This window comes from Chanos chanos, chromosome 3 (assembly GCF_902362185.1).
Source record: "Chanos chanos chromosome 3, fChaCha1.1, whole genome shotgun sequence".
In the NCBI taxonomy this organism is placed as follows: domain Eukaryota; kingdom Metazoa; phylum Chordata; class Actinopteri; order Gonorynchiformes; family Chanidae; genus Chanos; species Chanos chanos.
In genome coordinates, this window is record NC_044497.1 from 27,505,951 (window position 1) to 27,528,997 (window position 23,047).

At 41.3% G+C, this 23,047-nt stretch overlaps 3 protein-coding genes across 4 annotated transcripts; 2 read left to right on the top strand and 1 right to left on the bottom strand.

The window, feature by feature from the left end:
• Positions 1–3,987: 3,987 nt before the first annotated feature.
• Positions 3,988–7,841, bottom strand: wnt1 (wingless-type MMTV integration site family, member 1). Its single transcript, XM_030768734.1, has 5 exons — positions 7,832–7,841; positions 7,284–7,389; positions 5,131–5,384; positions 4,631–4,896; positions 3,988–4,479 (listed from the first exon to the last, which is right to left on the bottom strand). Exons 1-5 carry the CDS (start codon positions 7,839–7,841, stop codon positions 3,988–3,990), a joined length of 1,128 nt encoding a protein of 375 aa, XP_030624594.1.
• Positions 7,842–11,103: 3,262 nt separating this feature from the next.
• wnt10b (wingless-type MMTV integration site family, member 10b) lies at positions 11,104–14,348 on the top strand. The gene is made up of 4 exons (XM_030769675.1): positions 11,104–11,177; positions 12,380–12,642; positions 13,213–13,646; positions 13,857–14,348. The coding sequence occupies exons 1-4, from the start codon at positions 11,104–11,106 to the stop codon at positions 14,346–14,348; spliced, it is 1,263 nt and encodes a 420-aa protein (XP_030625535.1).
• Positions 14,349–16,020: 1,672 nt separating this feature from the next.
• arf3a (ADP-ribosylation factor 3a) lies at positions 16,021–21,672 on the top strand. 2 transcript variants are annotated; one of them, XM_030770131.1, is made up of 5 exons: positions 16,021–16,035; positions 20,151–20,250; positions 20,394–20,504; positions 21,005–21,129; positions 21,511–21,672. In XM_030770131.1, the coding sequence occupies exons 2-5, from the start codon at positions 20,154–20,156 to the stop codon at positions 21,670–21,672; spliced, it is 495 nt and encodes a 164-aa protein (XP_030625991.1). In that variant the 5' UTR covers positions 16,021–16,035; positions 20,151–20,153. The 2 variants fall into 2 exon arrangements, with proteins under 2 accessions (XP_030625991.1, XP_030625990.1); XM_030770130.1 differs by lacking the exon at positions 16,021–16,035 and having other exon boundaries at positions 20,103–20,250.
• Positions 21,673–23,047: the final 1,375 nt, after the last annotated feature.

The window sequence follows — 23,047 nt, forward strand, 5'->3', positions numbered from 1 at the left end:
CATAGACACACTCTTAAACCAGAACATGTCCATCATTAAAAGTAAAGAAAATAATTTAAATCCATCCTTAAACTGACTGGTAGCCAGACAATGTGAGTGAGCCTGGGCCTTATGTAACATCTCTTTTTGCACTGGTACGGAGCAAGGACCTTGCTGTAGACCAAACTTTTGGACAGATATGTGAGGAGTTGCAGTAGTAAAGCCCAGGAGATGTAAATTTGTCAAAAACATTCTCTAAATCTGACGCTTAATGAACTAATTATCTGATTTCTGACAAAAAAATATCCAGATACTGACAAACAGAGTTTACATTTGAAATAAGTACACCAAGGTTAGATATGATTTTATTTGTTCACACACTCTTGCCCAACATCAAAAGTTCAGATTTTTTCGGTATCCAACTAATGAAAATCCAACACTCCTCAAAAAAAGCTTAAATGGTTGTGAAGATAGTACTGTGTCATCTGAATTAAAATGAAAAGGAGTGTCACATCTCCAGATGCTTTGGCCAAGTGGATGCTGAGAAAAACGGGAGCTGAGTTGAAAACAGGATGAGGTCCGTGACTGAGTATTGAGGGACGCCACAAGGTTTGCTGCTGATGATACTTAAGTCACTCACAGTCAGTGGAAAATGCCTTTCTGGGGCTTGAATCACTCGGGAGCTACAGCAGTTACGCCCACACGATTTCTTAGGGCCTTAATAAGAATGGAGTGATGGATTATGTCATAGAGGTCACTTGGATGAAAAAGGAAGAGGAACGAAGATTCTCTAACAGTCGACGGCCATGAGCAAGACACATCATTTTAAAGAGAACATTTCTAACTAAACAGACTGAAATCTCTCAAAATGTAGGATTCTGACACAGAAGAGTTATCAATTGTTTGGAAGGACCCCTTTTATTTTCCAAAACTAATCAGCTTTTTTCCGAAACCTCAGATGAAAAGGGTGGCTTTGAAATAAACCTATAATTATTCATAATGGAAGAATTTAACTTGTAAAAAAAATGCAACTGTAATTGTTAAAACAAATAAATTAACTGTCATTGTAAAAATACCCACATTTCAATTTAAAAGCTGTAAATAGTTATTGTAGAGGGCAGAGAACGTATCTATAATTAGACTTATGATTCTAAATATTTCTTATCTCATTTTTCCATTCATTCTTCTTTTAACCACAGTGGGTATATTCAGTTCCCATTCCCATAATCTTTCTAGCATCACAATCTCTCTATTTTACACATCCCTTCATGCCTACCATCGTCAAATACACAACACTCATTCATTTTTCATTGTGTCCTTCCATCTCTTCTCCTCTTTTGTGTCGTCATGGTTCTTGTCTGATCTATCTCCCTGTCTCTCTTTCTCTCTCTTCCTCACCATCTCGATGCTCTGCTCTGTGTTGCAGTGTGGGTGCGGATGTGCTGGCTATTCTCTTGGTGTGGCCAAGTGGTGCTTTTGTCTGGCTGACCCTTGGTAGCCAGCCGCTATACTGCAGCAGACTGGAGAGAGAAGTATCTAGGCTTCCAGACTCTTGTGGTTGAGTGTGCCTGCCAGGGGGCGGGGGGAGGAGGGGGGGGGGACAGGCTGTCATTATTTCTTTTTACTATTTCTTTATTTTTTTCCAACACAGAATAAATGTAGCAAAGCCGCTCATGTTGTAAAAGCACACAGAACTGATCCTCTGTATGTCTTTACCCAGGATCCCTCTGTGGTTCCCCTGGAGCTGAGATCCTTGAGTGCAGGGCAGAGTGGGCTGCTTTTGGACATTTAGTGGTGTCGGGCTTGGTTTTGCAAGAACCAGGAAACACCGTATGTTCACTTTGTGGATACATGTCAAGGAATTTCTTGCCATGTCAGAGGTGCTAGTGGTAAAATATGAGTGAGGGATGGAGAGTGGAGTGAAAATGATGTATGAGTTTGCCAAGGATCTTCGAAGTCTGAGGAAACTGGATGATTGAATAAAAGTGTGAGTACATAAGGCGCAAAAGCGTCATGACAGATGAAATCAACAGAGAGCATAACTGAAAATATAAACTTTTACTGTTCTATTACACTGTAAGAAATAACAATAGCCTTTATTCTAAACTGCTAAAATACTTCATTTTCACTGTTTTCACTGTTTTCCCCACCAATGTAGTCAACCACGGTCATAAATATTTTCTATTTACAAAAAAAACAAAAAACAAAAAAAGTAGATCATTTTCAGTGCATGTACAACACGGGATTTCGAACAGGAAACAAACATACAAGGCAGCCATGACACTAACAAATGTTTCACTTTGACTGCTTCATGAAGTCCACTTCATACTCTTGTGACATCTCATAAATTAACACACAAATGAATGACAATGTGAACTTTTTTTTTTTCCAAGAAAAAAACCCTTAACATTTTCCTCCACCAATGGACTCGATGGTCATTTCCATAAATTGCATGTCACATCACCATAAATATATAATTATCTTTGTATATTATTTACAGCATTTTGGTTCATTCAGCTGATATACAACACAGTTCTTATTGCAGTGGTTGTTTTTTATTATTATTATTATTTTTTAATACTCTTTCTGTATGGTGTCCCACACTTTGTTTCCACTGAAAACTAGAGTAGTTAGGTAGTAAAAAGTAAAAGATTATCTTATACAAATCCCATCGCTCACCTTCAGGACACATGTTCTAACTCTTCCTTTAAAACTGACATGTGCTGTTCTATGAGAGTTCTTGTGGGGAACACTGCACTTATAATTTTGAGGCATCAGAAAATATTGGTTGTGATTACATTTGTCTTGAGAGATACAATACACTACCGTATGTTCCTTCTACACTGCAGATATTATTTCAATTTTCAAATTCTATTCTCAACAACTACATCATTGCATCATGATATGTTTGCTGGATTCATTGTAGGAATACTACATTCAGACTACTCCGTGCTCTCCCTCTCTTCTCATTTTTTTGTTTCAGATATACACCCAATAATTTTCTATCAGTACCTTGGTATGGTAAACCACATCATGGTAAATTCTGGTAACGTTGGGAAGAAAATTCTGAGAATAGATTGGCAGCATGGTAAGTCTGGATGGGAAATCGTAAGACAGTTGAGACGGATCCAAAAATCCTCAACGTAGTAATTGGAAAAGGACAGCACATCCCGTGAGATGTGCTTCACACAGTTTTATGTGAGAAGAGTAGAACTGTAGCTAAAGAAAACAAAACACTGATATTTTAAATTACCACCCTAAAGTAAGAGTTTTTCACCGGTTTATGAGAGAACATGCTTGTGGTTCTCCAGCCACAGAAACATCTGTCAGACATTGTGTCCAGTTCCTTCTCCCCAGTTTCCTCCTTCCCCGATGGATCTGAGACCAAGGGAGGAGGAGAGAGGGTAGTGGAACTTGGAGATTAGTGGTATGTAGGAAAGTAAGCAAAGGGAAAAAGGTTCTGAGCTTAAATCATCAAGTACTACTGGGTTGTCTGCCACTCTCTCTCTTTCCTGGAATAGAGTGCATAGTGGTTCTTATCCCGTATCGGCCCATTGGGTTTGATAGAACTGTGTAAACCCATTTACATATGCCTGACATGTGGAAGAAAGTAACTGCGCTATTTGACTGAAATACATATGTTTTGTACATACTGTGGGGAACTGATTTTGAAGATGCACAGCAACAAAGGTACCTTCATCAGAATAAGGGATTGAATTTTTTGCCCTGTCCAACCAAACTTGGAAGTCATTATGGAGTAACAAATCCACCATTTCTAGTCAAAACTACCCCCTGTGTCTATGTCTTTCACCCTGTTCAAACCCTCACATTTTCCCAGAACTTTAGCTCCTATTTCCATATTTAATCTTCATCTGTAAAGTAACCGTCAGATACCCCTATACTGTACTGACATCAAAATAGGTTTATCAGCTTTTTTGTTGTTGTTTTGATAAACCCTTCACATCCTATAGCACCATATTACAATACTGATTTCCTTGTCCACTCTGATCAAAGGCACTGGTGTAATGTCTGTGTGCTGGTGCAGTTGAGGCAGCTGACATGGCAGCACCAGTGGAAGGTGCAGTGACATCTCTCTGTCACCTTTTCAGTCTGGGTTTTATAGCCCCTCCCACAACACAGCAGTTCACACCCATCCAGTCCCGGCGATGAACTGTTGCAGGTTCGCCCCGAAGTGCCATGAGTACCGGTTTTGCCATTGTAGGAACAGAAGTTGGGTGACTTCTCAAAGTAGACCAGGTCTCTAGCCGATGGGGGTTTATGTGCTGGGTTTTCAGGTTCCAGGTGACGGGGATCGGCCCTGTGTGAGGCCCGGTTGCTGCCCTTGTTGGCGTAAACGACACGGGAAGCTCCGTCAAACCGATCTTTCAGAAAATCTCCTACCGCCCTGAAGCTGGGCAGTCTCATCCAGCACGTGCGGACAGTGCAGGATCCCGACATTCCATGGCATTTGCATTCCTGGCGCATCTCTGAAGAAACTGTCTGAAAGGGAGTAGGACACAGGGTTTTTCCAAGAAAAAAGAAATTTCATGCCAACATTCCCAACAATATTCCCGTGCAGGAATGTTTGCTTCCAATGAAAATATCTAATTTATCTGAACATGAACTGTGTTTCAGTGGTCCTCTTCCTTACCATTCTTCCAGCCTCGTTATTGTGCAGGTTGATGAGGTACCGTAAATCCCTGCCTCTCTCGCTGGAGTCCACGAACTCCCGTCCAAACATCCTGCCAAAGTCCACATTGTCACTGCAGCCTCCCCAGTGCCAGTCTGGGCCTCCAGGACCACGACGACGGTAGTCACAGGTGCACGATTCGATGGCCCCCTCAGAACAAGACCGAGCTACTGCATGGGTAACGCCCGCACTTGTGATGGCAAACACAAATGCCGTCTCTCGGCAACCTGTCAAGACAACGCGAGCAATTCTCTTCAGGGATCCCCACTGAGCCTGTTATAAGTGGATAAACAGCCAGGCAAAGCTTCCCTGACAGTCATCCACTTTCTCACTGGAAAAAAATGCTGTATATCAGCACTTTTTTTTCTTTTCAGCTTATAGAAGTTCCAAAAAGCTCAACAGGTTGGCTAGAGAAATTCCATTATATCATGAGTGCTCAGTAAGCGACAAGATAAGCTCACCTCTGTTGACGATTTTTCCAAAGACTGTGGGACTGTGGGTGGTCGGGCAATTCCAGCGCCTGTTGCGGAACTGCCACTTGCACTCTTTTATTGCAGTATGCAGGCCTGCTGCAATGGCATGCAGAATTCCCGGGTTCTGTCGGATCAGTCTCCTCTGGCGACGACTGAGCAGCGCCAAACTTGGATCCAGAACCAACTGCACGTTCTTGGAATTGGTCAGGAGATTGGCAGACGATGCCACATTCACAATGCCCCTGTCAAAGCAAAGACGTGGTGATTCAGTTATGAAGACTTTTCACTGATCATTCCAAAACACTTCAAAGACCTCACCAAAAGTTCATACAATGAGCAATTTTAACAAAAGTTTATGTAACATTTTTTTAACACGTATGAAATGATCCTAAATAATATTATTCATAATTTCTTGTTAGACTGTTCAGAGTAAATTGCAAAAGTGCTTTGAGAACTGTGGCATGATCACTGTGTGCAAGAGTAGTAAACCTCTAGTAAACAAAATAATTACTTAATGGGAATGTCCATATGAGACAGAGTACAATAATAATCATAGTGCCAAATTCAGATTGGCAAGTGCTTCATATTAGTGACCACAAAATCAAATAAATATATTCCCGCTTCTTAACTTTGACCTCCGATTACTTTGTCATAACTGTATATTTACGGAAACCAAGTGATTTGAAGCTATAACTTTAATGAGCTCTGGAAATTTCACCATCTAAAATAATCATATTGATAAGATATTTACATTTGGTCAGCGTCGTACGATACAAAGATCGTCAGATGTTATTTTTGACCGTCAGTGGTTTAATTGCAAATATTTGTAGAATCCTCTAAATCATTTACTAACGTGGTGTCATATCTTGCTTAGAAATATACATTTAGGGAACAGGACCATTAACATAACTAGCCAAGGAGTTTTAGTGAAATTATGTAATGATCGATCGCGTTATACATGCGTTTGAAAAACTGTGCACGATAAAACACCAGATTATAAAAAGCATGATTTAAGTACCCAAGTACCGCGGTGTATCAACATAACCAATGCAAAACATGTATTTTTTAATTTCTTCGAAAACATTTTTCGAAGTAAGATCTAAAATGATGTTAAACAGTCTCTCATTTTCTTGTATTTATTTGCGCGGCTGACAAACGTTTCTTCTATAGTGTTTGATGTGAGGTATGTCCTATCTACACTAATAAACACGATCGTCATTAGCCAATTCGTTAATAACAAATCTCTGTAGATGTTGGCAAGTATAAGCACATGTAAGTTACAGTTTAACCTACACTGGAATGTTCAGCACATTTCGAAAATACGACCCCCGAATACGACCTGGAATGGAATTGCTTTCAGCCATGTTATAAATCCACATTTAATTTATCCCACATTGGACTGAAAAATTTTGTCTCGTGTTCAAGCCACACTGTCAAAATGACATGGAGAGAGAGAGCGAGAGAGAGAGAGTGAGAGAGAGAACGCGCGCGCGCGCGAGAGAGAGAGAGCGCAAATAGACATCGTTTGAGCCACCTTTTCAACATGCAAAAAATTACAAATAGTGTTCCCTCTGTTTGTGATAATAACTGACACCCTAGTTTGACGAATGGCTGGAGAAATTGCTATATAAAACTAATGTACGTGAAGTCATTAAAATGTCGCTTAATCGTGTTGTAAAACCCATCAGTTATCTCGCCTTATCACCTGCTCACCTTATAAAAGTAATGCACACTAAATTAAAATTTTTAAAAATGGAAATGACATAATAAGGCTAGCACTATCTTTCATTTATCGCACTTATCAATACATCTTCTAATTTGACCTCCGTCGACAGACATGATAAATGTGGCAGCATTTCAGGTTGACCATTGTGTTGTGGTAGTTTTGTAAAAACGAGGGGTTAATATTTCCAGTTATTCCAAACTGTGAACGTAGTGTTGTAAATTCCGGACCTTTCGGGAGATCGCATCGCTCCGATGACTTCATAATAAACAGTGATCAGTGCATTCCACAGTCAATATAACTGTAACTACTCGAGATTACAAAAGGTTCACAGTTGCTCACATCAACCCAATACATTAAAGTGAGCATGTGAGGCCCATGTAATGGAATGAATACATCACGTATTAACTCAACTTACCACCACCGGCCGCTATTGTTCACCGCCCCCGTGCCAGAGAGTGAGGATACCAGCAGGATGCAGGCGGCTTTAACCCCGAGGAGCAGCGCGAATATGCGCATGGTATCTCGATAAGCAAAATGAGAAGAATAGTTACATTTTTGCACGAAAATAAACCTTCCTCAATTACCATCGAAATATTTATTTTACTCAATGGCGTCAAAAAAGAAAGAAAGAAAGAAAGAATGAGAGACTCTTAAATTCAAAGCCGGACAGATCCTCCTCGAATCACAAGATTGATCGCAGAGTCGGTGATGGTTGCATTAATAACATTAAAATATTCATATATTCTGTAGTGGGTACCAGGGTTTCAGTTTACGTGGGAGAAAGCTATCAGTGCTTCATATGTTGAGGTTCCGACATACCTATCTGCCACACTTGCTATTCACTTGGGACATTAATCAAATGATGCATGCTTTTAAACGCACATATGATAAGAATAATAACGAGGATAGCAATAATAAAGCTAAAAACAGCTTTTCCAACAGGTACCCGCAATGTCCACTTACCACTCCACATTCCAATGAAACTGGTCCAAAGAGGGGAAAATATTTTTGAAAATGGTGGGGGAAAAAATAGCCTTTGTCTTCAGATCAAATTGTCTGATGGTAACCAAGAGGGTCCCGGGAGGGATGCTGCTGTTGCTGCTGCTGCTCCAGTCCTCTTCACTCTCTGTGTCTGAGTGATGCTCTGCACAGCGCATTGAGCGCGTGGGACAGTCCTGTAGACTTGATCCCCTCGGTGACTGATAGGCGACACATTGTTCACTTATTGAGCGCTACAAGAGGAATAAAAAAGGGATTTGCTGCTCTCATCTCCTTCTGTTTTTTTCCTACTGCTTTTGAAAAGGATTGAAAGGACGGATGGGTTAATTCTCTTCATAAGGCACAATGAATAAAGAAAACAAAACCGAAAAAAGGAGTGAATGCGAAGAAAAAACAGGTCCTCCATGCACGTCGTGAGCTACATATTACTCAGGAAATCGGTTCCAAAGATGCTACAGAGAAATACAACGATATTATGAGACATTGTCCATCCTCACTACCTCCTCCAAATGCAATCTGAAGCGATTTATTTCTTCAAAAGACCAGGGACTGTGCATTGCCGTGGGTATGCACACATGATGTCTATTCAGTGCCTTGCGCATAGCTGGTGTCACGGCACAGTACAGTTACAGCTGAATATGAAACATCTAATCTGCCCTTTTTACCCGGAGTGGTTGGATTACTCCCTTAACCGCGTCTCCTCCCTCTCACTCAGACTTAAAAAACGATGTTTTCATAGATCCAAACTAATATCCCTCAATTCTCCATTCACCCATCATTCTTCCAATTGAATAATAAACACAATTCTTCTCTATCTGCTTTTTGTCAAACGTGTGCGCCTCGAGTAGATTTTACAAATATTGCAGTGAAGAGTCTATGGGCGCCAAACAGTGAGATAATAGTGAGTGCAAGAGATTAAAATGGTAAAAGTACTAAATAAAAACAGATTAAGCTATATCATAACGTGGACATACATTAGTTTTCGAATGAAACGACGATTTTACTGAGTGATTTAAATTGTTTGTTGGAAAAAAAGGTTGAAATGGTGACATCAAGAGAAAAGAGAGCTAAATCGAGATAAAAAAAAAAAGTTCCAACATCTGGACAACAGACCTCCCTCGAACGCATATGGCCAGTTGAGCTGTGGCACGAGCCCGACTGCACTATTGCCATCAATTTATCTATCTAAACTCGTGCACAATGGACCGCTCTTGGGGCCAAATCACAGTAGAGTGTGCAACCATGTTCTTCGAGGCTGTTTAATGTTATACGCATTTTACAGTATGGGGTTCTCTCTCTCTCTCTGTCTCTCTCTCTTACACACACACACACACACACACACAGGGGCACACACACTCGTGCGCTCGTAGTTACGTGTTTTCAACGGTTTAAAGCAATTGGCAGCTATAGGAAGTGCGCTTTTGTTGAGGGGTTTTAATAAGTGCTATCCTGCGCCTTTTCTCAGCTCCCGAAGGTGCTTAAACGGGTTTCCTGAAGCAGTCATGCAACGCAGAGCAGATTAGTGGCAATCCGGTTAAAGGGATGCCTTTTATATACAAATCAACTTCAAATCACTTTTTAAGCCACTTAGATATACATGCCATAGCGAAATGCTAATGCACTTTTCATTGCCAGAGCTTAGAGATCGGAATAGAAGAGATTAAAAGAAGGATTGCTTGTCAGTAGCTCATGTAAGTGGCGGTTATGTGAGGTTTTAACTCAATTTTGTGAAACGAGTACAGCGTTTTGTGGTATAGTCTAAAATGCGTAACTGAATATCTGTATATAACACGTGCAAACGAATGTTCTCTTATTCTCTTATAAGCATGCATCCACACGTACGGGTACATAAATACAATAGGCAAAATATGTAAGGACATTAATCTCTTCCAAATATGGCCTATGAGTTCAATGCGACTCTGTTCACTTAAGAGTCGGTGAAAATGTATCACCTCGTGAGCGACGACGTTGGATGTTCAGGCCTACGACAGTTATACACACTAATCTGTTGCGTCAAAATGTCAAGAACTGAGTTCGAAATATACCACACCCGGGACAACATACACCAAAATATTTTTCCTGGCCAAAAAAATTGCTTTATTTAACGGTGTTTCTGAAGCGCGAAATATCTCTTTAAACAGTCATAAAATGATTAGATTTCTGTACACATTTCAGTTTTGCTGACACATGTGCATTAAGGTTTTAAATGTAGCCCCCGAGTCTTACACCAAATAATTATGAAAGGAAGGGATTTAAGGTATGAATGTAATTTTGCCACTGGTTTCAGCAGATTGCAGTACAATATTATGTGACCAAACGCCATTAGCTTTGTTTTGGTAACTCGCAGCTCTGATCGACCACACAAAATCTTTTTCTAGACCCTAGTGAACCTACCTTGAGGCCAAAAAGGTGCAAAAAAAAAAAACCAAAACAAAAAAAGAACATTTAAAGTAGCACTACTCGCTCTAATAATCTATTTTGGGTTTAGAGTGCCGTTAGATTTTTTTGAAGACCCTCTATAAGTTGCAATTAAGTCTAAGTGTCACTCACTCTGGATGACAGTTGGTTCTTGAGGGGAGGATGGGTGAACACATGATCATGCACATGATCGGGCTGAGTATTGTTCCAGTGAGGAGAGCTGTACGCCTGCCTGCTGCTGTCCCGCAGTTCAACAACTAAGACCAATAAATCTAAGTGATTTACCAAGAAAATAGCATAGTTTCAGCATTTCATCCCCAAAATATACTTACCATTTCGCATTCCCTTTGTTCCATAATCAATTTATATTGTCACCTGATCAAATTTCAGCAAGTGAAACTGATACAGGGAACACGATATGATTTTAATTTTGGTTCGATGACGTCTTGAGAACAGTATGATCGAATCAATTTTTCATAGTGATGATACCAGCTCAGCCAAGATGAATGTTGTTGGTAGTTGAGCGAAGGGCAGAGAAATCGTTTTCAATACATGTGTCAGACTTAAGTCACTATCAATTTATCATTTTTGACTTTCTTCACTGCATCTACTCTGAAAACAACCGCCTGAGGCGGTGTTTGCCCACCCTCAGTTTACCCCCTCCTCCTCGGTTACACGCTCACAAGCCAACTAGCCTGCTCTTTACTTTGCGCCTGCTCTTCACAGAAACGATTGTAAGTGCTCGTCTTTCTAATTCATTGTTGAAGCGACTATTACACCGGTGTATTAATGACACGTCAGGAAAAGCGCTTAACAAAATGGAGATATCACATAAACACCGCTGGGAACGAGTCCTGATTTTAGCCGCGGCACTTCTGTCACCTGCGATCACGTAAGTACGGAGGTATTGCATCTTCAAAGAAAGAGGAGTCTTGACTCTGTTCGATTTTAACTTGTGATGTGGAACATACAGAAAGAAAAAAAGAACAAACTATTAATTGTTGTAGACGGGCGCAGACAGACGAATAGGTTGTTCTCATAACTGAAATGTCTTCTGCCAAATATCAGTTTTTGACTATAATCGGTCTTAATGCGATTACGGTCTGTACTAATTGTAACGGTTTCAGCTGCTAATTCAGCATTTACCCTTAGTTTCAACTCTATGTCCTTTCATATTGTCACTTCTATTGCCCCCCAGCATAAACATGGATACTAAAACATCCCATGTGATGTTTTCAGTCGCAATTGAAACACTGTAGATTCTGGACTCGCACAGAGGCACACACGTTAATCAAAACCACTCGTTATGTGTGAGTCGGATAACTATGTGTTAGAAACAAGCTTTTCTGTACGCACTGCTCCAACTGTCAACGGCTACAATTTTTCACTAATAACAATATTATGCTTTGGACACATCACTTTCCAAAGGCCTTTTCAGCTGAGCCGTAGTTTTACAGAAATAAGACAAGGCTTTGGAATGTAAGTTAGTTTGTTTGTAAGCTTTAGGGTCATGACCTTTTCCATGTATCCTGAGAATACGAGTCTGAAAATAATGGGAAAAAGATAGATATTCACAATTAATACTGTATTGGAGTTTTCAGTATTTATTGTGCTCAGGTTAATGCTTTAAGACACAAATTACAGCAATTTTGTCAAGTCTAATTTAGATCATTCAGAATTTATTTTTTTCTATTTATCCATTCAACCTATTCCACCAAGAACACAAAAAAGACATTTAACACAGTTCAGCTCTTTTTTGACAGTTTGATTGAAACAGTTCTTCATATTTAAATATTTGTTGCACAAATATTTAAAATCAAAGATTTGATTATCTCTAAATTTAATTCATGGTTAATTCACAGAAAGGAGTGCATCACCCCTAAAGAAAACATAACTGTAAAACAGAGATATTGACTGAAAGGAACGAAATTGTTTTGGCTTAATTTCAGTAGGTCCTTACTGTTTATCTACCACACACCTAGCCATGTATGAATAGACTGAAATAACCAAAGTGATGTGTTGGCAACCTTTGCCTTTTCATATGAAGATATGATGCCCAGTGTAATTAATTATTTCCCTCCTGCCTTCCCACAGGGTATTATGCAATGACATTCTTGGCCTGAAGGTGGCAGGAGAGCCAGTGTTGACCCCCAGTGCGGTGTGTTTACGGCTGGCAGGCTTAAGCAAACGACAGATGCGTCTGTGTGTTCGCAGCCCGGATGTCACGGCCTCAGCCCTGCAGGGCATTCAGGTTGCTATTCACGAATGCCAGCACCAACTCCGTGATCAGCGCTGGAACTGCTCCTCATTGGAGAGCCATGGGAAACTGCCCCATCAGAGCATCATCCTGAACAGGGGTGAGTTATGGGCAGAGGGGACCAGTGAAGCATTGCTGTGCTGTGGGGTTAAGTCAAGATTAACCTCCTCAGTTGACATGGCTACTGGTAGTATCTGGCTTATTTGCTGAGTAAGTTAACCTTGCAGGGAAGAAAACTGAAATATTGAAATACTCAGGTTCCATATTCTCAAGAGCCCAAGTGGCTTCCAGATATTGGTTTGTATCAAAATCTGCAAGCATGTACCTCTGCAATACCAATGTTGGCCTTCTCTACTCTTCTAGATATACATTGGCTGAGCATGTCCAAAACGCTTCTAACACATTGTATTTATCAGTGTCATAATTAGACATGTTGATGACTCAGTTTCCATATGAGAATGTGATTCAATGTGGTGCATGAGTTGCTGTGTTGGCAGCATAAGGCAGACAGACAGGAGTACAGACAGACTGGCAGACAGACAGAGACATATCAATTTTTATTGAGTTATTTGAGTTACTTGCTATCTTTTTTATACAGTGTTTTTACACTGTAGCTCGATGCAGTCAGTTGATCGTATGGTCACTGAAGCAGATGTTCTCTCTCCCTCAGGTTTCAGAGAGAGCGCCTTCATTCAGTCTCTGCTGGCAGCAGGAGTGGCACACTCTGTGGCATCTGCTTGCAGTCTGGGTAAACTGCGTGGGTGCGGCTGCGACCCCAAGCGTCGTTTGGACGATGACAAAATCCGCCTTAAGCTCACCCAGCTCCAGCTGCAGACCTTGCAGAGGGGTGGAGTGGGAGTAGCACCAGGCACCAGCCCTCAACACAGTGATCTGCCAGCCAGTCTCCACTCCGCACACCCTGGTTCTCTTCTCAAACCCTTACCAGAAGACGTCACCTCTGTGCAAGAGACCTGGGAGTGGGGAGGCTGCAGCCATGATGCCCGCTTTGGCGTACGATTTTCCAGAGATTGGTTGGATAGCAGGGGATCTCCCCGTGACATCCACGCCCGCATGAAGATCCACAACAATCGAGTTGGCAGACAGGTACAACAATCACTTCTAACAATAATTATCAATCTATATGCCTAAATCTGTTCACTAATTTTTGGCTATTCAAGGGTACTTTTGTTGTTTGTCAACAGGCGTGGTTAAGCCTGCAATTTTAAGTATGAGAACTACACCAGGAGCATGATCAAAGTTGCAAGTCTTCTGATGAATATAGACATGTAGAGTTTTTTCTCTTTCCACATATAGGTTGTGATTGACAACATGAAGAGAAAATGCAAGTGCCATGGGACCTCTGGCAGTTGCCAGTTCAAAACTTGCTGGTACGTTTCCCCCGAGTTCCGGCTGGTGGGTTCTCTCCTGCGGGAGAAATTTCTCTCCGCCGTATTCATCAACTCTCAGAACAAGAACAGCGGCGTTTTCAACCCACGGGTGGCCTTGGCCGCTGGCTCGGGGCCTGGGAGGGGCAGGCGACGCAGCATCTCGCGCGAGCTCGTCTACTTCGAGAAGTCTCCAGACTTCTGCGAGCGCGAGCCGGCGGTGGACTCCCTGGGCACACAGGGACGCATTTGCAACAAGAGCAGCCCCAGCATGGACGGATGCGGCTCGCTGTGCTGTGGCCGCGGGCACAACATCCTGAAGCAGACGCGGAGCGAACGCTGCCACTGCCGCTTCCACTGGTGCTGTTACGTGCTCTGCGAAGAGTGTCGGGTCACGGAGTGGGTCAATGTGTGCAAATGACGAGTCGGTGCCATTTTACCCCTTCACCACTGGACAATAGACGGAGATGGAGAGAAAGAGAGAGAGAGAAAGAGAGAGAGAGAGAGAGAGAATGGATCCTAAGGAGGTGATGATGTCTACTCTCCTCTTTCACACTGAGCGCTTTTTTTTTTTTTTTAAGTCTTTCTTTGTTTCTCCCTCTACCGCTCCTCTTCATTTACCCCCATCATCTGGGATCCATTTGCTTTCTGTTGCTGTTGTTATTCTTGAAATGCCAAGTCAGAGATTGAGGAGGAGGTGACTCATGTCATTTGTCTTTTTTCTCCCTGTTTGGACTCTGCCTCTTCAAGCATGAAAATACCCTGAACGCCATCTGCATTCCTCTCACAAACAAGGCACAACAGCAGGAACAAATTATTATTTAAAAGAATAGGCGCTGCCGTAAAGTACAGTTTTGTGTATGTTTGCATCTCCGAGTATGCATACTTGATGAAGTCTTCATGCCTTGGCCGTCGCATAGCGCGTTTACGAGAGGGAGTCATTTAAAAGTTGTTTAGATGGTGAAACCCATGCCATCAGACACAAAGCATGTAGAAAACTGGAGCTTTTGGAACTTTGGGAGTTCACTTGTGGCATCTTTCCAGCTCTAGGACAACTGAGCGGTAGACATAGACGTGACATTCAACCTCACCTGCAGCTCAACAGATGAATGACAAATCAGAGGGTTTGGGGCATAAAACAATGGGAGAGAAAGAGTCCAATTGGAGAACACTTGTGCTTCCCATGGATTTTATTGGTCAGATTAAAAACAGACACATTTTGTTTCATGGGGAAACCAGTGTACAGTATTTGATGCCAGACATCTTTAATGCAATGATGGAAGACTTTAAGGCTTTCAAATCAAACTGTATTTAGCAAGTTGCTGAAATGATTACAATCATACTCCTGAGGTTGTCTCATTTATTTTTTTAACTTCTGTTTTGTGAAGATGTTTCTTTTTTAGTGTATTAATAATAATTGTAACGTCAAAACAACTTTGGCCTCAACTGTAGATGCTTTAATCTTTTTCGGTTACGAGTGGTTGGTTTCAACAAAAGCCATTTATTGCCTCACTTACTTCACCAGGAGACACAAATAAGTCTAATTTCTGCAGTGAAATAAAAAAAAAAGAAACACATGGTTTGGTCCCTCTTCAGCAAATTATGGAGAGAATGACCTACTATAATTGTTAACTGGGATAATATTTCCTTTTGGAATAAATTTTCCAAATGAAGACAGGATTCACGGGAGGAATGATGCTCGACTTAGCAGGATCAGCTGTACAAAGCTGACAGCCAGGGGAGACTGCGGTGGAGGACTGTTTGTCCCGTCTGTGCATCTGTGTCTGACACAGACTGGACTACTGTGTTGTTTACTAATTCAACACAGGCTCTTGCGTTAGCACAGCGCTAACATCTCCATCTTGTGAGAACCCGTAAATGCGTACTTTGTATCCGGAGTGCATATCTGTATATCTTAACGAACCAAACAACCCCAGGCTTTCATGACCAGAGTGGTTTGTTGCAGTGGTGAATTGGTTTAAAAGTGCAGAGCGGAGTTAGAGAGAGAGAGAGAGAGGGAGAGGGGAACTTTCCCAGTGGTTGCTCCCTGTTCTCATCTCATAGCATTTATGGCTCACAGTAAAGGAGAAGTGAGACAGAGTGAGAGAGTGGTGTGGAATGATAAAGTGCTGGATTTCTGGTTTGCATTTCTTCATTCCTTTATCATTTCACCCTGGAGCTGCTTCAAAAGGGAATTTCCTGTCGCTGTTTCTCCCATGTGTGAGACAGAGAGATTGGACAGCCCTAGATCTCTCTCTCTCACTCTCTCTCTTTCTCTCTCTCTCCCCCTTTCCCCCTCTCCCTCTCTCTCTGTCTCTCTCAGTGCAGCCACTGACACACACAAAGTAACACACTGACTGAGTCTGGAGTAATGACAACCAGACTCTGCAAAATTAAAGAGAAAGAAGGAATGGGATAATGCAGATAGAAGTTCTGATGCTAGGCAGTAGACAGGAAGATTGTTTGTTTTGCTACCACACATAGATAGATATATAAATAGATATATTGATATTTGCAAGCACACGCATTCATGCTGTATTTCCTTACACACATCAAAAGAGATGAAAAAAATGAAACAGCTGGAAACATCTGCTTTTGGGCTTCTCGTCCAGCCTCCCCTTCCATTTTGATGTGGGACACGGAGAAAAAGAGAAAGGGGAGAGAAAACACAAGGAGCCAGCTACCCAGAACATCAAAGCCCTTGCCTCAACGTGCAAGCGCTCATTAGTTCTGCAAGCCTAACCGACCCGACTTGTGATTGTGTTTGCTAGGGTGCGCTTTGGCAAATACTTCAGAGGAAAGGCTCCTTTAAAATTATAACTCTCTCTCCCACCCTCACCCCCCCCCCTCCCAGTTCTCCATACCACCACCCCTACCCACTGTAACCCCCCTGTAACCTCCACAAACTCCCAACACACACAAACACAGCATGCTCCCCCTCTCTACTCCACCCCATAATCTGGAGTGCAGCTGCAAACATCTGCTCTGCTCTCTCTCTCTCTCTTTCTGTCTCTCTTTTTCTCTCTCTTTCGCTCTCTCTTTCTCTTTTCCTCATCCGCTGAATCGATAAACACATCCATCACAAACCCGCTGACAGATGACGAGGCATGTGACGTGACACAGGGAAAGATAATTCTAATGTATCAACATACCATTTGGGGCAAATATGTCAGTCATGTCACAAACAGAGTCTACAACTGCTTAGTGTGTGGCAGGGAAAAAAACTGCCACTGGTATTTTATTTTTCATCTCTTAAATTCTTATATATATTTCTGAGAAAGCTATTGCACTGAGGAGTAAATTCCCAAGTAAAAAATGGGGGGGTGTTCCGGATCAGTGTTTTAAATTCTCTTTGGATGGATATCCTTTGTAATGTACATTGTCATTGTGCTTTCTTCAGACCCTTATGATTTCATCCTCTAAAGTATCAATGCAAGTTCTGCTGCTGTCCCCCTCTCTGGAGGAGAAATTTCCTTTGCCTGTTTTGCTGCAGTCACAATATGACTGCCAAATCCTCTAATCTGCCAACATATTGTAGATTACTTATTCATTGGATCCCTCATGGCTGAATTATTCATTACAATATGGGTTTGCCTCAAGTATAAGGAATCAGCACTCAAAGACATGATAGAAAAATGTGCCTTGAAAGACATTCAAATCTATATCGCAGATCGGTAACTCCATATATTCTTGACATTGATAATGCTGAGTGTTGAGAAACATTCTCATCTTGTTATAAAAAGCCTGCAGAGGTAATTAAATGAAACAGTTAGTTTCAGCTTGCTACCTTATTACATTGTTACACATCTGACACATCCTGGCACCACGGAAGCCAATACCATTGACTTATGCGTACTATATGAAAGCAAACCGTTGCGTCGGAAACCATTTGAATGGATTCTGTTAGTCGTAAGAATAATCTCGCGAGATCCCAAAACAACCCAGATTTATACACGTTTTGTAGCACATATCGCGAGAGTGTCGCCTTGTGACTTGACTGAAATTGTCCGGCGTCACCGTCAGAGGTAAGTAAGGATGCAGTGGAAATGGGGAAAATGGAAAATAAAATAACCTTACGAAAGTTATCCAAGTAAAGATAAATGACAACCTACTGTATACAATAACACGGGTGTAAAAGCTGTTCTTGGTGTATTTTTCAAGACGTGAATATGTAGGCCATGTTGTCAGCTGCCTCAATTGTCAGTTGTCGTGACTGTGGAAAACGTGAAAATTGTTTTGCTGATAATAGTTGCCATCGTATTCATGGAGCATACACCATGTCCAATTTAATCGATGAAAGCGTAAGTATATATTGAGATATGCTCGTGTTTCGTCAGTTACATCTATCGGAGCGCATCGGTAGAATAACATCTACCCATCACAATCTGCCCGCTGTGTGGGCTGACATAACCTACGTAATTATTCCTGTTCAAGGATACCCATTCATTTACATAGTTTTCAGGATTGTGTTCCACGGTAAAATCAAGACACCGTCGTATTTTTTTCTACAAATTATTTATCTCTATGGAACGCAGTTTGTTGAAGTCTACGTCACTTGGAATGAAAGGGGGGAAGCGCCTAGGTTGATACTCACCTGCCAAATGACATGCCTTCTTTTGTAGAGATTTCCCTTCTCCAGCGAAAGGAAGTCCGTTAATTGTCAGGTCATCCTGTGAATCTACCAGCTTTTACAGGTAAAATTACAGTCGTTCGCCACCGAAGTCAAATATACAAAATATAAAAGCAAATTAAAGATATTTCTATTTTTTTGCGTATAATGGAGAAATGTGAGTTTGTTATATATTTCCTATACGTAGTGTCTGCCTAGTGTTTAGACTACACCAGTGAGCACACTGCATTTGCTATGTATTGTGTTCTTCTGAGGGCTGATTCAGAAAATGATAATTTTGATGATGCCACACAATATTTCGACAAAGTACTGACTCAGTCCAGCCAGTCCAACAGCTCTGATGTTCTTCTAATGTCACCAATAAAGTTGTTGCTAAGGGGGGGGGCAGAGATAATGTGTGATCTTGCGTAAGTCTGTGAGTGCTGAATATTTTTCCTCCGTTGTCTTAGTGATGTGACATGCTGTACTTTACTTACGTAAATGTTGTCAAGTTCTGGACTAAAGAAGAAAGATGCTTTTGTCACTTTTCATTTTGTTCACCCATGAACTAATGTTATTCATTTAACTGGGATAGCCTGACACTTGCTCTCAGCTGTTGTAAGTGCCTAGGTGATTGTATTGGATATTCTTTTTAACTACATTTAAATCAATTTAATAAAAAAAAAAAAAAGAAAAAAAAGAAAAACATAATTTCCTTCCACAGCCACCACCAGTGTTTTGCATAACCAAAAGTTACACCTCTGTGGCAGGTCTCCGTGCTTATTTTCAGACTTGGCTACATGAAGGACAACGGCCTGCAGAGGTGTGAAGTGTGCTCTCTTAGTTTGCCTCTTAGCTGGTTTGTGGTCATAAGGAGGTGTTAATGCTCTGAATTACTGTAAATGTTGCGGTGTATGTAATGCCCATTTTTGTGGTTCTGTTTTCGAGGTGACTGCTCAAATTGCTCTGCACTCAGTCTGTGAAACTGGAAGAGGAAGAATAGGGGTAAAATGAGGCATGGCTCTGAGCCCAGTGCAATGGAAGTGGTGATGGAACTTTAGTTTATGAAATATGATACCTGTGATTTAAATTCTTACTGTTAATGTTCAAGTTGTTTCAGCTGCAGTGAAGCTTAAAGGACATTCTGCGCAATTAAGCAGTTTCAGTTGTGGTTGGATTTGGGTTCTATTGAGTCAAATTCTACAACTGACCAATGCAACAACGGATGAAGTACAGGTTCCAGAATCTTAAAAATCAGTTCAAGAATCTTAAAAATCAAGAATAAAAGTTTTTGAAGCTGCAGGAATTTGTGGCAAGTTAAAGAAAAATACAAAACCAGTAAAGAATGAGAGGTACTCTTTGTCAGGATTAGCACTTTTTATGACAAGTCTTGGGACTGTTAGATAAAAAAATCATGGTAAGCTAGGGAGTTTTTATTATGAGTCTTTGTGGTATTCACTGAAATCATGTTAAATGTTCAAATGCAAACTACTCACTAGTGCCCGATAATTTAGTGAAGCCCAGACTGTTCCTCTGTCCACAGCTAGAAGAAGCTAGCCAGCTACCATGGGGAACATTTTTGGCAACCTCTTGAAGAGTCTTATTGGGAAAAAGGAGATGCGGATTTTGATGGTTGGCCTGGATGCCGCTGGGAAAACAACAATCCTGTACAAACTGAAACTCGGAGAGATAGTAACAACCATTCCCACTATTGGTACAGAGTATACTCATGCAATGACCTCCATCCAGATATAAATTAGCTTTTGTGAGCATTTGTGATAAAATGCATCCTTTAAAATACACACAAGGCTTTGCCAACAATGCAACTTGCTTCACTGGTTTTCTGTCCTGGCTCAGGGTTCAATGTGGAGACGGTGGAGTACAAAAATATCAGCTTCACTGTGTGGGATGTGGGCGGCCAGGACAAGATCAGGCCCCTGTGGAGGCACTATTTCCAGAACACCCAGGGTGAGTGAAGTGCAGTCAATTAGGCCGCGAGCGTAGGGTTTTTGCGACAAACGCCGTGTGATGATCTCATTGATGCTGAGAAACTCCAGGCGCTGAAATGACTCAATCCTGGGAAGCACACATCAGCCTTGAATCGTCAAGAGAGCCGCTCTGAGTCAACCTTTTAATATGTGGCTCATGAGCCGTGGGAATAATAAAAACCAGTGCTCTTAACCACAGGTTGTCCAAAATGTAGGATTATCTGGATAAGAAAAAGTTTGATTTATAGAGATAGAAGAATTCAATCGTGATGTACCGCCTATTAATATACCAATTAGTACACCACGAGTGTATGTTTCAGTTCCTCTCAAGCATTGTTCCTTGTTCTTTTCGTCTAAAATGTCAGATGCTTTTGATTAGTGATTTGACTCACTAACAGTGTCAGATATAGTTTTGAAGGTTACATATGGTGGTGATCTGTATAACCTCCAGGTTTTGGCTTGTCTCTCGCGTGTATGCAGGTCTGATATTCGTGGTGGACAGTAATGATCGTGAGCGGGTGAACGAGGCCAGAGAGGAGCTGATGAGGATGCTGGCTGAGGACGAGCTGAGAGATGCTGTGCTGCTCGTCTTTGCCAACAAACAGGCAAGACAGTGTCTCAGACTCACCTGCTTGACTTTCATGCCTATAGACACCTACAGGCATAAATACCTACATCCCACAGTGTGCTTTTTCACATAACTATACTGTGCTACTTCACAGTATTTACTTCAGTCAGATGACATTTGTATGTCTTACCCTGTCCTTGTCTCACACTCTTCTTTGTTTTTATAACCCTCTTTCGTTTAGCTTGAAAAACGTGCATCACTTCTTTATAAAAAAAAACCCCAATTGTTTTCTGTTTTCATTTTTTTTTTTAATCTTTGACCAAATTGATCCCAGTGCTGCACCAAAGGCCTCTCTTTTACAGCATATTTTTTTCTGTCCATCTCACTCTCTCTCTCTGACTCTACTCTTGTTCTGTAGGACCTGCCCAACGCCATGAATGCTGCCGAGATCACGGATAAACTTGGCCTTCACTCGCTGCGCCACCGTAACTGGTACATCCAGGCTACCTGTGCTACCAGCGGTGACGGGCTTTACGAAGGCCTGGACTGGCTGGCCAACCAGCTCAAGAATAAGAAATGAGCGCATGCGGGTCCCGGGAGAGTGTGCGAGAAGCACCTGAGCTACAGCTCGTCAGGGAGAGAGCCAATGTTTGGAGTTTCTTTCATTCTGTTTACATGCTAATGACTGGAGAGCAGTGGCTATCCCGGAATTAACTCGACATTCCCTCCACTCCGCAATGTTTTTTCTTGTCCTTGAAATGTCACTTGTGATACTGCTAGTTCATTTTCAATATTCTGCAATGACAGAAAAAAAATGGGAGAAATTAAGTAGTTTTATGCATATTCAGAACTTTCTCATCATTCCCTGTTTGCAGGAATTGAAATAATTTCAGAATCCACATTTGGGAGATGACATTCTCCTGTCCCAAGTCTCTAAATTTATTAAAACACTAATTGAGAATGAACAGAATGGTTAATGTACAAGTGCTACTGTGGCATATTGTAATTATTGTTAAATGCAGGTCATTTAAACTGTCATAAAAAAACGTATTAGTGGCTGAGAACTTTGTGGGCTGAAGTTTTCAAAAGTTATAAGTGCAGCGAATGAACACAGGAGTAGTTTTCTCTGAAAGTCCCAGCACAGCTTTTAAACTGTTGAGGAATCTCAGAGATCGACCTGTGTTTTAGAATTTTTTTTATAAGTTCTAATATTGTTCTGTCAAACGTTTGATTTATTTGATTATATTTTATGTTTTTGCTGTGATGCTGTCCTGAAGATTTTACAGTGAGGTTATTGGCATAATAGCAAGGCTTCAGACCATGGCTGCTACGCGGTGGCACTGGTGTAATAGACAGTGGATGTAGAACCTTAGACTGCATGAGCGTTACCTTCTGTTGTCACTTTTTTGTTATTGTGATGACCTCGGTGTCCTTAAAGCTTTTTAAAGTTGTCTTTGGGAGAATAGGTGACTAGCCCAGTAGTTTTGGTTCGCTTGCCCTTGCATGTGTTTCTGTACAGTGTGGTTAAATAAAAAAAAAAAAACATACCTTATGTAGTTCTGACAGCTCACTAACTAGGAAACTACATCCTGTTTATGCACTTCATGTGTTTTCTCTACTCTTGCATGACTATGTGGCTTCTTTATGTGGTAGTATAGGTTCATTCTCATGCTGGATGGACGCTTGCTCAGGTCTTGTGTTTGTCCGCCCTCCTCCCCCTTTCCTTACACTGCATGTGTTCAACAAGTGTTGTGGATGAACCGTAAGAGCTTAGCATGTTGCTTGGCTCACTCAATGGTGTTGCTCAATGGTGTAAAGTATTTGCTGTACATATTATTTATATCAGAGCTTAGATACAGTGCATTTATATATATTTTTTGTTACATTATGTTGTGATGAGGTTCAGCTGTTTAGTACTAGGTAACGTACATGTACAACCACTCAGAATTGTTCAT